We start from the raw sequence: 16,090 nt of genomic DNA on the forward strand, positions 1-16,090 counted from the left end.
TTTTCTCCTGCACCGAATGTCAAATCTCTCCCGGTTTTGGTACGATAGTTCTGCCATCGCGCTTATCTGCTTTGCCTGGCTCCATCTATGGGAAACAACTCACTAGACACTCTCCTCTCATCAAGTTGCGAGCTCAAGTTCGAATCTCCTGAAAAAACGTCATGATAGAACCATGTATTATCGTGAAATAAACCACGCTTCGTTCTTCATTGTTCTTTGCGATTTATCGATCTTATATTAGGTGATATGCAATACCGTACATTTACAACGTTATATGACTCGATGGTGTGGTCTATTTTAGAATATGAATCTTGTATGTGGGGAATAAATAAAATGCCGTGTATTAATGCTGTACAGAGTCATGCAATGCGTGAACGACGTAGTCTCTCAAACACGTGTCTTGTGTTAAACACATATTTTATCAAACTGCGTGATGTACAGAAAATAGCCTATATTTTGTCAGATAATATTACGTGTCCTCTTACCACAAAAACCGTCATGAAACTAGCATTCAATTCATGTCACAATTACGCATGAATATGTATGAATATAATAGATAGTTGAATATTGTTTCATCTGATAGGCCTACTTGAACATACATACCATGGCTGTCGTCCTGGGAAGGCAACAGCTTCCTCGGCTATTATCAACTCTACAAAACATTCGGAAGGCAAATCATGTGAGTAAATCATGTGTTACATTATCGTAAACGTGTCTTCAATGATTAGTTTATTTATTGCTACGTTGATGTCTCGTTCAAAACATGTTGTGGTCGACAGAGTACAGATCCGCGGATGTTTTTCCACTTTGGTTTGGTCGGTTTGTTGATTAACGCCGTCAGCAATATTCCAGCTACATGACGGCTGTCTGTAAATAATCGAGTCTGGACCAGACAATCCAGTGCTTAATATCATGAGCATCGATCCACGCAATTAGGATCGATGACATGTATCAACCAAGTCAGCGAGCCTGACCACCCGATCCCGTTAGTCGCCTTTTACGACAAGCATAGTCTCCTTTTTACGGCAAGTATGGGTTGCTGAAGACCTATACTACCCCGGAATCTTCACGGGCCTATTGATGTACAAGTATATATGGATAAACTTATGGTCACAAGTCATGTGGGTTCACATTGATATTTATATATTTATGTCTTTGAATTGATATTGTTATTGGTTGGCTGGTTTGTTGTTTAACGCCGCACTCAGCAATGTTCCAGCTATATGACGGCGGTCTGCAAATAATCGAGTCTAGACCAGACAATCCAGTGATTAGCATTATGGACCACGCAATTGGGATACGCTGACATGCATCAACCAAGTCAGCAAGCCTGAACAAAGGCGGTACATAACAAGATATTATGCTTACTGATGTGATAATATTCTGTTGAAACCTATGTGGTGCAATATAAGATACAACAATAGTTTATAAGATTAAAACTCATTTTTAACAATACTGAAACATATTACACAATGTCGTCGCTATAAACTGTAAGATTGCTGATGCGATGTAAAACTTTAACATGTTCCCTATACATAATAATAATAATAATAATAATAATAATAAGAATAAAGTTTATTACAGTGTCATGTGTTACAATGTAATGCAACATTTAGCACATACTTAAAATACAAACACCAGGCCTCAGAGGGCCGAAATGACACCTTAAGACATTACAAATATTAAAATACAATTAGATATAAAAAGTAATCATGCACATTCTTAGTATCTACATATACACATATATTCTAACACAATCACATAATGTATGCATGCATACACACATACATACATACATACGCACGCACGCACGCACGCACACAATCAATCATTCTAATATTCTCCCGCACATACTAAACAGACACCCAAGCACATTCAGATATCCCCCACCCCCTCACTCGAGACTTACACGCACACACACACACACACACACACACACAAACACACACACACACACACACACACACACACACACACACGCACGCACACACACACTTCCATTCTGCACAATAATCATGGAAAACATCTAACGAAGCCAAAAACTACATTAATATTATTGTTACTTGTAATGGCCCACTCCCCGCTTGATATCTTATGAAGGTAACACACACACACACACACACACACACACACACACACACACACACACACACACACACACACACACACACACACACACACACACACACACACACACACACACACACACACACACTCAACCTCACCCACAAATACACCCATACCCAAATTCCTGCATCTACACACACTCCATATCCTTTCTTCTGACCATACCAACCTTCATATCCCCTCCACACACACACACACACATGACCCTATGACCTTTTTTCAAGGATCCCAATGAAATATATGCCACAAGTACTTATGTAACAGCTTTGTGTCGTCATTATCCCATAGCATAACCCTATCACCTGTGGTTGTCGTCATTTTCCAGGTCATCAGTGTATTGCTTTAAGGTGAAAGTAGTGGTATACAAACCTCTGTCCCTATCTATAAAGGGTGTGGTCTGACGAGGGTGTCTGGTATAAAGCAGCGGTTCTCATTTGGCGTTTTCTCTTCTTTGGGGTAATTATTTAATCAACGATTTGGGTATTAATTTAGATGTGGTCATTGATATGAATGTCTAACTGCAGTCAGATATGACTGAACAGATTAGAGGGTCAGTGCAATATCAATGGATGTGAAGTCAACCAACCCACAGATTACGGATTAAACATCAGAAGTGCGCGTCAGGTTTCTCAATGCTTAATTCATTCTTCTGGATAATTTGTTTCTTCTACATGCGCCATACCTGATTTCAACATAAGAAATATATGAATGTTAAATGTAACGGTAGTCAGTATCAGTGTGTAAATAAGATATTTTAGTAGCGCTTTATTGTTTCTCCTCGTTAGTGGCAAGTATGTTTTAGCTCCCTTGGGGTATGCAGCGAGTACCATGCTTTCCGCTGAGAAAGGCCTTTGTGTATCTGCATTCCGACAAGATGTTTGACGGATTTCAGGGGACTGGGTAACTGTGAGTTTCTCTATGTTAGAAATTCTGTATAATAAACACCATGAATACTCAGTTTCTCCGTTTAGAGTTTTAGAAAACATTATATTAACACATAAAGCGCTACGTGTGAAGATAAATTCATATACGTATGACGAGTTTAAGGATTTCAACACATTTGTTTCACGGTCACATTTAGATTCATTCAAATTATGGTAGCATATCACACTTGGAATTGAAAGCATTGCATAAAGTGTAATTCCTACCATCGATGGTACAGAATGGCATTTATTAAAAATATTCGTCGATTTCTGTTAATATTCAAGACCTCTATTTCAGTTCAGTTGTTTCTCTGACAAGTTCTTAACCGCATGTGCAAATGTTCGATTTTTATGAAAGTATTTGAGGTCTCTAAAAATGATGAGAAACCCGGATTATCTGTTGAAGATCGCGAATTTCTTCAAATCATGGACAAGGAAATATATGGAGGCAGAAGTAGCACCACTTCCATTCAAGTCCCCCTTCTAACAACAAACCTCAAGCTATCATTCATTTTATTTCCAATACATATAGGCCACAGGACTTTGTGTACAAAAGGTGAGTACAGACAGGTTTTAAGCTTTCAGTTTCGCATTTCCTACTTCATTTGCATAATGTAGATATTTTGCTAGATTTGTTATAATATGTGTATCTGGTGATGACAGAGGTATATTAAATTTATGAACGTTAGTACGACAATAAAACTTTGCTTTGAGATATAGTTGCCGTAACTTGACATACGATGGACAAATAAGCAGGAAGTGGTACTCGCTTTCAACACAGTCTAATTTACAAAGTTTGCATTTCTTGGGATTTTATAATGACGTCCATTCTCAATTTCCAAAGTATGACAACTCAGTCTGAATTTCGTGAGGGTTGTTCTCATATTTTGCGAATTTAAGAATGACATATAAGGTTCACATTTAACATAAGTTTTAAAACAAGCATAATATGACATTTTTGAACTTGCAAGAAGTTCGCTATGCCAGATCTGCTGAAAAGTGTCTTTCAAACGTTGTTTAAACATATTAAGAAAAACCTTTCGGTTTCCATATATTTGGAACCTCCATACATCTCCGAACCCAAGTTTACAAAGACAATTCCTTAATTTAGTTACCCAATTAACACGACCATGTTCGTCATGCAGGTACAACATACGAGTATCTGTCACACTTGCCCAATACAGCATTGTTTGATGCGGATAATTTTAAACCCCCAAACCGTTTACAAGCATGTAACTGCACAGTTTCCAATTTTTCAACATTTTCAACCCCCCATACCTCGGCACCATACAGAAGCACTGGCCTGTATGTTGTACCTGTATGACGAACATGGTCGTGTCAATTGGGTAACTAAATTAAGGAATTGTCTTTGTAAACTTGGGTTCGGAGATGTATGGAGGTTCCAAATATATGGAAACCGAAAGGTTTTTCTTAATATGTTTAAACAACGTTTGAAAGACAATGTCAGCAGATCTGGCATAGCGAACTTCTTGCAAGTTCAAAAATGTCATATTATGCTTGTTTTAAAACTTATGTTAAATGTGAACCTTATTTGTCATTCTTAAATTCGCAAAATATGAGAACAACCCTCACGAAATTCAGACTGAGTTGTCATACTTTGGAAATTGAGAATGGACGTCATTATAAAATCCCAAGAAATTTAAGTAAATGCAAACTTTGTAAATTAGACTGTGTTGAAAGCGAGTACCACTTCCTGCTTATTTGTCCATCGTATGTCAAGTTACGGCAACTATATCTCAAAGCTAAGTTCTATTGTCATACTAACGTTTATAAATTTAATATGCTTCTGTCATCACCAGATACACATATTATAACAAATCTAGCAAAATATCTACGTTATGCAAATGAAGTAGGAAATGCGAAACTGAAAGCTTAAAACCTGTCTGTACTCACCTTTTGTACACAAAGTCCTGTGGCCTATATGTATTGGAAATAAAATGAATGATAGCTTGAGGTTTGTTGTTAGGAAGGGGGACTTGAATGGAAGTGGTGCTACTTCTGCCTCCATATATTTCCTTGTCCATGATTTGAGGAAATTCGCGATCTTCAACAGATAATCCGGGTTTGTCATCATTTTTAGAGGCCTCAAATACTGTCCTTCTTAAAACCCTTCATGCGACAGAATATCCCATGAAATCTTACCTTGCGGGTCAAACGAGTTGAGACATGGCTTCAAAATAAACGTGCGTCCATTTTTCAAGAGGTGTGTCTTCTTAACATTTACGATGTCAAGTTCGTGCGTAGCACTAGGTGCAGATGATGATTGGCGAGAGGGATTCTTCTGTGCCAGATCTGTTGAAGATCGTTTCAGCTTTTCATCTACATTGATAAAACTGACAAACGGGATTCAAGAATCTACTCCATGGAATATTTTTGTTGGGCGAATAAGTGCTCCAACATGTCGATCAGGTCTTGAGCTAGATCTTGATGTTGTCGTGTCTTGGGAGTAGTGAGTGAGTGAGTTGGGTTTAACGCCGCTTATAACAATATTCCAGTTATATCGCGGCGTGTCAGCTTAATGTGGGAGGAAAGCCCGAAGTGATGCAGGTCTCAGACGTTTACCACTTCGGTGAAACCCACGAGCACGGGTATGGTGCTGACAAACCTAGAAACATAATCGGGGCGAACCGGGATTCGAACCCACAATCATAGGTTTCTGGCGTACCCAAGGGACGCAACTCTGCACAGCGAATCGCGGCGCCTTAGACGACTGGGCCACCCGTTCTTGGGAGTAGGCGGTGACATGCCTAGTATCGACATGATGGCGTCCACTTCTTTTTAGCCGCTTCTTTTCTCCTGGCTTTGCTGATAGAGTCAGATAATTAGGAGAAGGCCTTCTTGGAGAGGGCAGTGTAGAGCTCGTGTATGATCTTCTGTGCAAGTATCGTTACTGCTCTACCAACATGAAGTATGAGGACCCACAGAAACCATAAAATGGACACACTTCTGACACACGGAAGAAGGCGCCATTATTGATATCACAACACACCAAACACCTTCTCTTCTCAAGTGTAATCAATAACTACTTGTAGAATTAATACTAAATAATGGACTAATTGAACTGAGACGATGAGAATAGTGTGGACACATATCCAAGTGCTAGAGTTGGGCAGCTACAGAGATGTTTACTTCAGCACACACGGGAGAGAAGTGAGGATTTTCCCGACTTTGCACTCGGACGAGTTGTAGTCCGGAAGTGCTATTGTGGGTACAACTGGTTATATATTGTTGACAGTGAAGAGGACTTCTGTTGAAAATCTGAAGGTTTAGTTTTAGTGTGATTTATGACAATGACGTAATAGAGGTAGAGGATTCGTAAGAATTATAGACATTTCTACCTGCCCTTGTTTTTTTTGCTTACGTATTGTCGGTATTAAAGAGATCCAAGTCAAAGGTTCTCCATAGTCTGTTTTGTCAACATTATGAACATACATGTATAGACATCACAACTTTCTCTCTCTGCCTTGACATACATGCATATTTTGTTGATAAAATAACTCTTATCCATTTTCTCCATTCAACAGATTCGAGGTGAAATAATTTCCAAACTCCAATCAGTGATAACTGACTATGACTTTATAGTGGACCGCTGGCCAGATTACAGTGCCCTGGTAGTGCGTGTCAATCCTCCTACAGCCAAGGTAGAAAATGCTACAGACTGTTAAATCCTTTCTTGAGAAAATCACACTGAGATCAACAAAGACGCCAACAAACACTGGATCTAAATAACTCTAATTAATCTAATTATCTAATTATTGGACTAACTGCAACAATCAATTGAATAAACACAAGGGAAATATGACTGAAGAGATTGCTGTTTCCCAACATGTTCTTCATATAATTAATTGGTGGTCTCACTCTGGGTAGCCGCGAATAGCTGGAATATTGCTGATGCGGCTTAAAGCAACATTTATTCACTCAATCACTCTGGATTTTGGCTGATTGGGGGTCAACGTGTTTTTTGTTCATGTCACTTATGTGACTGGTCCTGAAACGAATATTTAGCGGAGTGTGGCGTCAAATAATATATATCCCTCACTGCCCCTCTATCCACGAAATAACACAAAAAGTGAAATGTTAGTATCTTGTGTGTTAATTAATTAATTAAGTTAAAATATATCGTTATAAGATGTATATTTTTTCAGTACCGAAACCACCTGATTTTGGAAACCATTGTCCATGCCACAGACTGTGACGCTCTGGAGTCCCTGGTTCAACTGCCTGAAATCATAGACTGGTCAGCAAGAATTGGGTTTGCAGGTGAGATCAGATTGAATGGAAGCGAGTGAGTGAGTGAGTTTAGATTTATACCTCTTTAAACAATATTTGTGTTATGACATGGTCTGCCATTATAATGTTGAAGAAAAACCAAGGGTAACACAAGTCGAAGATAATCCCCTGTGTGTATACAAACTTTGACAAAACTTTTAAGTTGTCATCAAGTGTCGCGTTTTTGTAAATGACTTGTTCAGTTAATATATTCCACAGGTATATATCCTAACGAGTTGCCATCGGTTCTCAGTGTCATGCAGAAGCACCACAGGCCATATCACTTGGATAAGTTCTTTGACATGAAAGTCACGGAAAAGACGCTGAAAATCAGGTAAGATAAGAAGCATGTTTAGATGATACATTACGATGATTATCCTCAAGCCACCAGTTCATATCGTAAAAAAATGTGTAGTTTTTCAATCACACAAAATCAACTTTTCAGCGTTAAGTTTAAACATTTTATCACAGCTCCATCGTCATTTCTTTCCCCAAACATAATCGGTGTCACTTTCGTTATAGTCTAGCCCCTTATCGTGCAGATGTGTCTACAAGCATCAAATTTGGCACAGGTGTAGACCAGAACATACTAAATTCATTTTTGGAGGGCGCCAAATCCGGTGATCATTGGGGCCGCCATATTAGCAAAATCCAAGATGGCCGGTGTCGCGAAATATATTCAGGGTCAGGGTTGGTATAGGGTTTATCGTACAATCGTCATTAAAGTATGGGTGTGGGGGAGGATGGAGGTCGTTATCGTACATTGTTGTAAAGTTATATGTATATATAAACGCCAACCGAATAATCAGGGGGGAGACTTTATATTGAGGGGGGCGCGAAATATATCCGCCCGGGGGAGATATTATTTCAGAACAGATTCTCCGGGGGAGAATCTGTACCGGTATAAAATCTCCGGGGGGAGAATGTCTACGGGGGAGAGTTTATACCGGAACACCGGCAGTCATACTTCATAACCAAAAGTCATAGGATCATGAATGAAGGCTCTTTTTATAGGGTTTTGACCTAAAGGATTCCAAATCTGAGCTTTGATTCGACATTAAAGTGCGTTTGGGCCAATTAAGTGATCCTCGAGAATCGGATATGGTGACGAGATACCACCGCCTTGCTTTTGCCACCCCTATTCACTAAAGTGAGGGATTTCCTGGTGAACTGAGACTGCTTGCTCATGAGCTTAGTTTTAAACGAGACGACTTCGAAATGCAAGTAATATCGTGCCAGCTAAACAAGAAGCGTGTCCAGTGAGTTGGTGTTGCTCCAGAACCCTGTTTGTGTTTTGAGTTGGTTTTATTAAGCGGTACTAGATTTGTATGGTTTCATTTCGAAAAGAATGTCTTTGAGGATGTCAACATTTTCACAATGAATTATTAGGTTGGTTTTCTGGGAGTGGAGGTATGTCTGCAATAATAATGGAATAAAGTTTTGAAATGCTACATTACCAGAAGATTATCTATATGATATGTTGATGACCATGCCATAATTTTCCATATTATTTACGTGGAATGCTTTGTAATAGAGATAATGGCTATTTCTTTACAATTCCGGTGGGTAATTTGTAAACTGAATTTCGTTTCTTGTTTTATGTTGCAGGCCTATTCCAAACGGATTCAAGATAGGAAGTCTTATTCCTGAGCAAGCCCATCTAGTCAACTCTATGTGGTCTTACAATGGAGGGACACACTCTGAGCTATACATAAAGGAACTCATCAGGAAACTACCTTCGTGTTGCCTGTACAACAGGGAAGGCTCCCTGGTTGGGTACGCCCTGACATACCATTACGGGTACCAAGGTGTCTTACATATTCTGGAGGCACACCGAGGGAAGGGATATGCCAAGATGATCATGTCCCACTTGGCCGGTTTGCATCTACAGACGATGGAAGAGGTTCATATTCATGTTCATGAAACAAATAAGGCATCAATTGCGCTTAACAAACAAATTGGCTTTGAGACTAACCTGCCTGAGGATACTAGTTGGTGGATAAACACACCAGCGTCGGAGTAGAAAATGAGGATATGATTACGTGGGATGACTATCAGGGTCAGTTTTAAAACTACAATAGTTGCAATAAATATCACGATAGTTACCACACTACTGCGATACTTTAACAATAATGATACATTTGACGTTTGTTGTTAAGGACCTCTACAGTCCTACAACAAGCCCCTTTCATCATTCGAGTGAGTGAGTGAGTGAGTTGGGTTTAACGCCGCTTTTAACAGTATTCCAGTTATATCACGGCGTGTCAGCTTAATGTGGGAGGAAAGCCCGAAGCGATGCAGGTCTCAGACGTTTACCACTTCGGTGAAACCCACGAGCACGGGTATGGTGCTGACAAACCTAGAAACATAATCGGGGCGAACCGGGATTCGAACCCACAATCATAGGTTTCTGGCGTGCCCAAGGGACGCAACTCTGCACAGCGAATCGCGGCGCCTTAGACGACTGGGCCACCCGTGCCCCCCTTTCATCATTCGACATGATGACAATGACTTAAACACCCACTAAGTGTATGATAATAAAACAGGGGGAGGAGGGCGTGGCATCAACGCTCCCATACTCACCCAACATTCCGGCACAACAAATATGTATATATTTTAAGAAATTGGCAATTGAATCCTGCATAAAATGCTAAAAAAAATATCAGATATATCCATATTAATGGGGATGACTGTGTTCATTTCAACACTTGTATGTTTTGGCCTTTTATAAAATACAAAATGTAGAGGTAAGGGCCAATTGTTTCAAAAAGGATGTTTTTAAAGGTTTTAAGGAAGAATGTTTGAACATTTAAACATAATCAGGTCCTTGGCCTAAACCGATTTCGCATATCATGAGGCATGTAGGTAAACAGTACAGTAGTTGGGCAAACGTTCATCTGTTTTAAGGAAGCATGCTTAAACATTTAATAATCAGGGGAGTATAATTGACCCAATCAGATTTGCATATTGTAAGTAATGTAGGTAAACAGTACAATAGTTGGGCAAACGTTCATCTGTTTTAAGGAAGCATGCTTAAACATTTAATTGTCAGGGGAGTATAATTGACCCAATCAGATTTGCATATCGTAAGATATGTAGGTAAACAGTACAAACATTTGAGGAAACGTTGTCGACTCGAACTCCATCGGAAATATATTGAGTTAAACTGTATTCGAAAAAAGACAACATTAAACAAATGCCTGATAAGTATCATTGTGTTACATTGCCATAAGCCTGAATCCTCGTATATACCATCATCTATTAAATTGTGAAATACATTACCCATTCAACAAAGGATTAGTGGAACCTTCTCGATTTAAATTCACTTTGAGAACAGAGTCCACAGTTCCACCACAGTTCTAATATGGTAACAGAAAAAGTAACAGTATACAAATACAAATTTAAGGCATGGTTAGAACTGGGGTCGCTACAGATAAGTGGCTGGCTGGTGTCTCCTGGTGTCAATGCATGTACATACTAGATCCCTTGCAACTTTGGCCACCAGTACATTGGAAAAACCCTCAGGACCCCTCAACACCAGACTTAAAGAACATCGGACCTCTTTTAACAAACTCGACCGGAAATCCGCCATTTGCGAACACATCCTGAAGAACCAAAACCATAACGTCATGTGGGAAGCCACCAAAGTTCTGTCTACCAACAACAACACATGGCGACAAAGGAAACTACAAGCGGGCCATTGACATCAGGAGACACCAGCCAGCCATGAGCCGTGACCAGGGAACCTATCTGCCTAGTGCTTTGAACTTTGTCGGTGCTAATTACCTATCTGGCTTCAATTTACCAATTGCTATGTCCACTCTTATTACCCCCGGCCTCCCGGTTCCCAGTGTCCATTACATATTACTTAACAACTTAAGTACCATCAGCGCTAATTACTGTCAAGTGTTGGCTTCCATTGTCTATTGCTAATCACCTATCCGCGCTAATCATCTGCTGTCTTCCCTTGTTAGTTCCTACCCTTTGTTATTTTCCATCTTTTGTTATCTTTTGAATTTTTGTTGTCCTTACATGTACATATATATCTTCTCTGCCTCATGGCATTCGTAACAAAACAAATTCCAAATTGGCAGCAGTTCACTCGAGGGGTAATAAGAGTAAACCCTAGAGAAACAGCCGAAGACCTAGAACTCTACACCCAAGAAGGAAACACAAACCAATACCCTCAACCCCAAATAACCAGCACCCGCAGGATAACTTCAAACAGAATCAGCAAAACGGTCCCTACCTTAATCGTTATTGTAAACTTAAAAAAACCTGCTAAATTTCCTGAAGCCCCTAAACACATCTCTTTCGGTGCCCACACTAAACTAGAAGTTAAACCATACATCAAACAGGTCAAACAATGTTCTAACTGCCTTAGATATAACCACACGGCCACCCAATGTACATTTAAAAAACTAAAAGTAAAAAATGCGCCCAAACCGATTGCCCAGGCACATGCTCTGCCTGGTGCATCCATTGCAAATGCATAAAACATACATCACTCTCAAACCAGTGTCCGCACAGACATGCCCTAACACAACAGGCCAACAAACACATAAACATAGATTCGGCCAAAATCCAAACAAGAAAATATGCACCACCTACATCCAAACCTCTCCTCCCCACACCACACTCAAACACCACACACAAACTCCCGGATTCCCTCTGGGGCAACCACATAGAAACCGCACCAACCACATCCACACATCACCTCACACAGCTACCTACCAGCTCCCCCATAACATCAACACCCGCATGCAAAGCAAACAGCAAAACCAAAGACACACAATGACCCTCAGCCAGACATTCAACAGCCCCCAAGGCAACAACACTTCCCCACAAGCAAGCACAACAAAAAAACTCAAACACTGAGGAAAGCACAGCTACACCCAACACGCAAGCACAAACTCAACCCCCCACACCACAAACACCCCCACAAGCCTCCCCAATGGAAACTCAAACAACAAAAAACAACCTAAACGACGAAGACGAGTATTCTTCCACCGAGGAAATACATGAAATCACTTTCTCAGCCACTAAAACAAACAAAAACTTCAGGCACAAAAATCCTCAATTAACTAGCACTAAAACTCTTAATAACCTCACATTACTCTTAGCCTACATGCATAAGCAATACTCACCAAATGCTAGTACTAAAGCTTTTCACTCAGTAGCGCAAAAACTAAAACTCACAACTCTCTCCTTTGAGTTATTTCTCTCCCAACTCATGGAAGCTACCAATTAAACACAACCTAAAACTCAAAACAAACTAATAACCTCTCACCCCCCAAAATGGAAGGACTAAATATATTTCAGTGGAACGCCAACGGATTAGCCTCCCACGGCCAGGAATTAAAAGCTAAATTCAAACGAGACAAAGGTCCATACCACACAACCAACTAAAACCACACAATCCTTCCGACTCCCAAATAACCAATCAATATTCACGGCAGAACTAATGGGCATGGCCTCAGCCCTCCACAATCAAGAATCCAAAAACCACCAAAAAATCCTAATACTTACTGACTCCCTAAGTGGACTACAAGCCCTACAAAACAAAAATACCAAAAACCGACCTAAATTAATAAATCAAATACTTAAAAGCTCCAACGACCTAACTAAGGCAGGCAAACAAATAACCTTCTTGTGGATACCCGCCCACGTAGGAATATACGGTAATGAAAACGCCGATAAAGCAGCTAAACTATCCCTCAAAATCCCAGAAATAAGCTTAAACTTACCCATCTCAAAATCAGAAATTAAAAGTGTAAACAAACAAAAAATCACAAAAAAATGGCATAACCTATATCTAAACTCAAATAGCCAAATCAAAAGAGTGCTCAGCAAACCACTAACCAAACCAAAAATTCTCCATCATCAAAAAAAATCGAGAGAGTAATCACTAAACTCCAAACAGGACACACCAACCTAAATAACCACCTAAAAAAAATAAAAAAACACACTACAGGTAACTGCCCACACTGCAAACAACCAGAAACCCCAGAACACGCACTCATCCACTGCACACACTACCTAACACATCGAACCGCATTACAAACCACCCTCAATCTAAACAAGGCTCTCACTCTAGAAGCAATACTAAACCCACAAAATAAACTAGAAAACTTCAAGGCCTTAGGCGTATTCTTAATCAAAACGGAACTAATAAAACGCATCTAAAAACATAATAACCTACCAAATCAAAATCACATAAACAAACAATCATCCACCATACCCAGCTCCCTTAGTTCTCCACCCCAACCCCATCGGCATCTATTCCAAATCTCAAAATTCCCAAATTCTATATAAGCAACCCCTAAGGCCCCCTCTTGGGTTGCACAGACCACCCTCGCCCCTTTCTGTAACACATTAAATGGCCTGGCCGGGCCCGTGTGCGAAATACGCATCAGTCGGAAAGCGCACGTTAAATCTCCAAAGTAAGTAAGTAAGTAAGAGACAAAGGTCCACACAAAGTCTGTATACAGGAATACTAGATCTAAATTCACCCTACCAGACTATAACTCAATAAGAACAGACCGATCCAAAACAAACCCTGGTAGAGCCGGAGGCGGCCTTATCATATATGTCAGGGAAGACTTAAGCTACAAAGAACTAAAAATAAACATATCCAAAGGGTATCCAAATAACAGGGTATCCAAATAGGGTATCCAAATAACAAATAACAACCAAAAAATTAATATCATAAATATATACCACTGGGTAGAAAAACAGGTCAAACCTGAGGATTTAAACACCCTCCTACAAATAGGCAATAAATCTACAATCTTCCTAGGAGACTTAAATGCCCACCACCCTACCTGGGGTATAGAAGATAAAATAGATAAACACGGAAAACTCATCTCAGAATGGATAGAACAAAATGACCTAATACTACTAAATAACAACCAACCTACTAGATACGACAAAATACACCACAAAATGTCGGCTATCGAGTTAACCATATGCACCCCTGATTGAGCCCAAAGTATTCGATGGGAAGTACAAGGGGGACCACTAGGTAGTGACCACTTCCCCATAAATATAACTATAGGAGACGTTAACATCCCAACACCAACCTAAAACCAGGAACCTAAATTCCACTACAACAGAGCCGACTGGGACAAATTTCAGGAAATTTGCAACCAGGCTAACATAGCTGACCTAGAAAGTAACGACCCCGAAATCTACTGTAAAAACCTCATTGACTATATAATAAACGCAGCTAAAAACTCCATTCCTTTCAAAACAACCAACATAGGCAAACCCTCAGTTCCTTGGTGGAACGAGGAGATAGAACAAACTAGACGTAAATGCAAATCCGCATTCAATAAAGCCAAACGTGACTTCAAACACCTAAAGATAGCACATGAACTAAATCACAAAGTACAAAGCTTAGTTAAAACAGCTAAAACTAGAGACTGGAATTTTTTTTGCGAAGAAATTAACCATCATACAGACGCCAGAACATTTTGGCGCAAAATCCACGCCATTAGGGGCATTAAACGTCATAAAAAAAACTCCTAACTTATACAATTCAACAAACCCCACTGAAAAAGTTAATAACCTAGCAAATCACTTCTCGGCCGTCAGTAGCAATAGCAACTTCAACCAAAAATTCCAGGAACAACTAAAATCAGAAACCAAATCTACCAAAGAGCCAAAAGATAATAACCTAGAAATTAATCTCCATTTCACAATGGAAGAACTACTCCACGTCCTATAAAATAGGAAAAAGGGCACAGCCCCAGGCTTAGACCTTACTTCATACTAGATAATTAAACAACTACCACCCAAACTACTCCAAACTCTTCTAAAACTCTATAACCTCATATATCTAAACGGACAGGTCCAACCACCTTGGAAACAAGCCCTGGTCATACCAATCCGCAAACCCAATAAACCAGCTGACCAGGCAAATTCATACAGACCAATCTCCCTAACTTCTAACTAATGCAAAGTAATGGAATCAATGGCAAAAAACAGGTTACAACACTACTTAGAAGAAAACAACATAATAAATCCAGACCAAAGCGGTTTCACTCCTGGACGCTCAACCTTAGATAACCTCGCCCGACTAGAGCAGGACATTAAAACAGACCAACGTAACAAGCAATATACTACAGGCATCTTTCTAGACTTCTCCAAAGCATTCGACATGGTTTGGCATAACGGGCTAATACAAAAACTACAAAAAATAGGTCTTAAAGGTCAAATAATTAACTACATCCAAAGTTTCCTAACAAACCGCAAAATCACCGTGGGCATAGACCAAACGCTATCGGATCAATGTCCCTTAGAAAATTGCACTCCCCAGGGCAGCACCCTAAGCCCAACACTCTTCAATATTATGATTAACGATCTATTCGAGGGACAATCCCCCAAAGTAACACATCAAAATTCGCGGATGATGGAGCCCTCTGGATCCACACTAAAAGCATTAAAATGGCCCAAAACTTACTACAAAAATCTCTAAATAAAATACAAAAATGGGCTGACAAATGGGGCTTCTCCCTAAACTCAGAAAAAAACACAGGAATAGTAAACAACAAACCAATCAAATTCCAAAAACAAACGAAATTCTTAGGATTAATCTTCGATGAACATCTCACCTGGGATGCTCACATTAAAAACCCAGTAACCAGATGCAGCAAAGACCTAAACACGTTAAGATGCCTAACCGGCTCCAACTGGGGGGCCTCTAAAAACACCCTGCTTTCACTCTATATATCACTAATTAGATCCAA

At 39.8% G+C, this 16,090-nt stretch overlaps 1 protein-coding gene across 1 annotated transcript; it reads left to right on the forward strand.

Annotated features, from left to right (window-relative positions):
- Positions 1-604: 604 nt before the first annotated feature.
- LOC139473672 (glycine N-acyltransferase-like) lies at positions 605-9,363 on the forward strand. Its single transcript, XM_071256367.1, has 5 exons — positions 605-679; positions 6,596-6,712; positions 7,217-7,331; positions 7,560-7,674; positions 8,949-9,363. Exons 1-5 carry the CDS (start codon positions 605-607, stop codon positions 9,361-9,363), a joined length of 837 nt encoding a protein of 278 aa, XP_071112468.1.
- Positions 9,364-16,090: the final 6,727 nt, after the last annotated feature.

Source organism: Haliotis cracherodii, unplaced genomic scaffold (genome assembly GCF_022045235.1).
Source record: "Haliotis cracherodii isolate W230 unplaced genomic scaffold, xgHalCrac1.p SCAF_3, whole genome shotgun sequence".
In the NCBI taxonomy this organism is placed as follows: Eukaryota; Metazoa; Mollusca; class Gastropoda; order Lepetellida; family Haliotidae; genus Haliotis; species Haliotis cracherodii.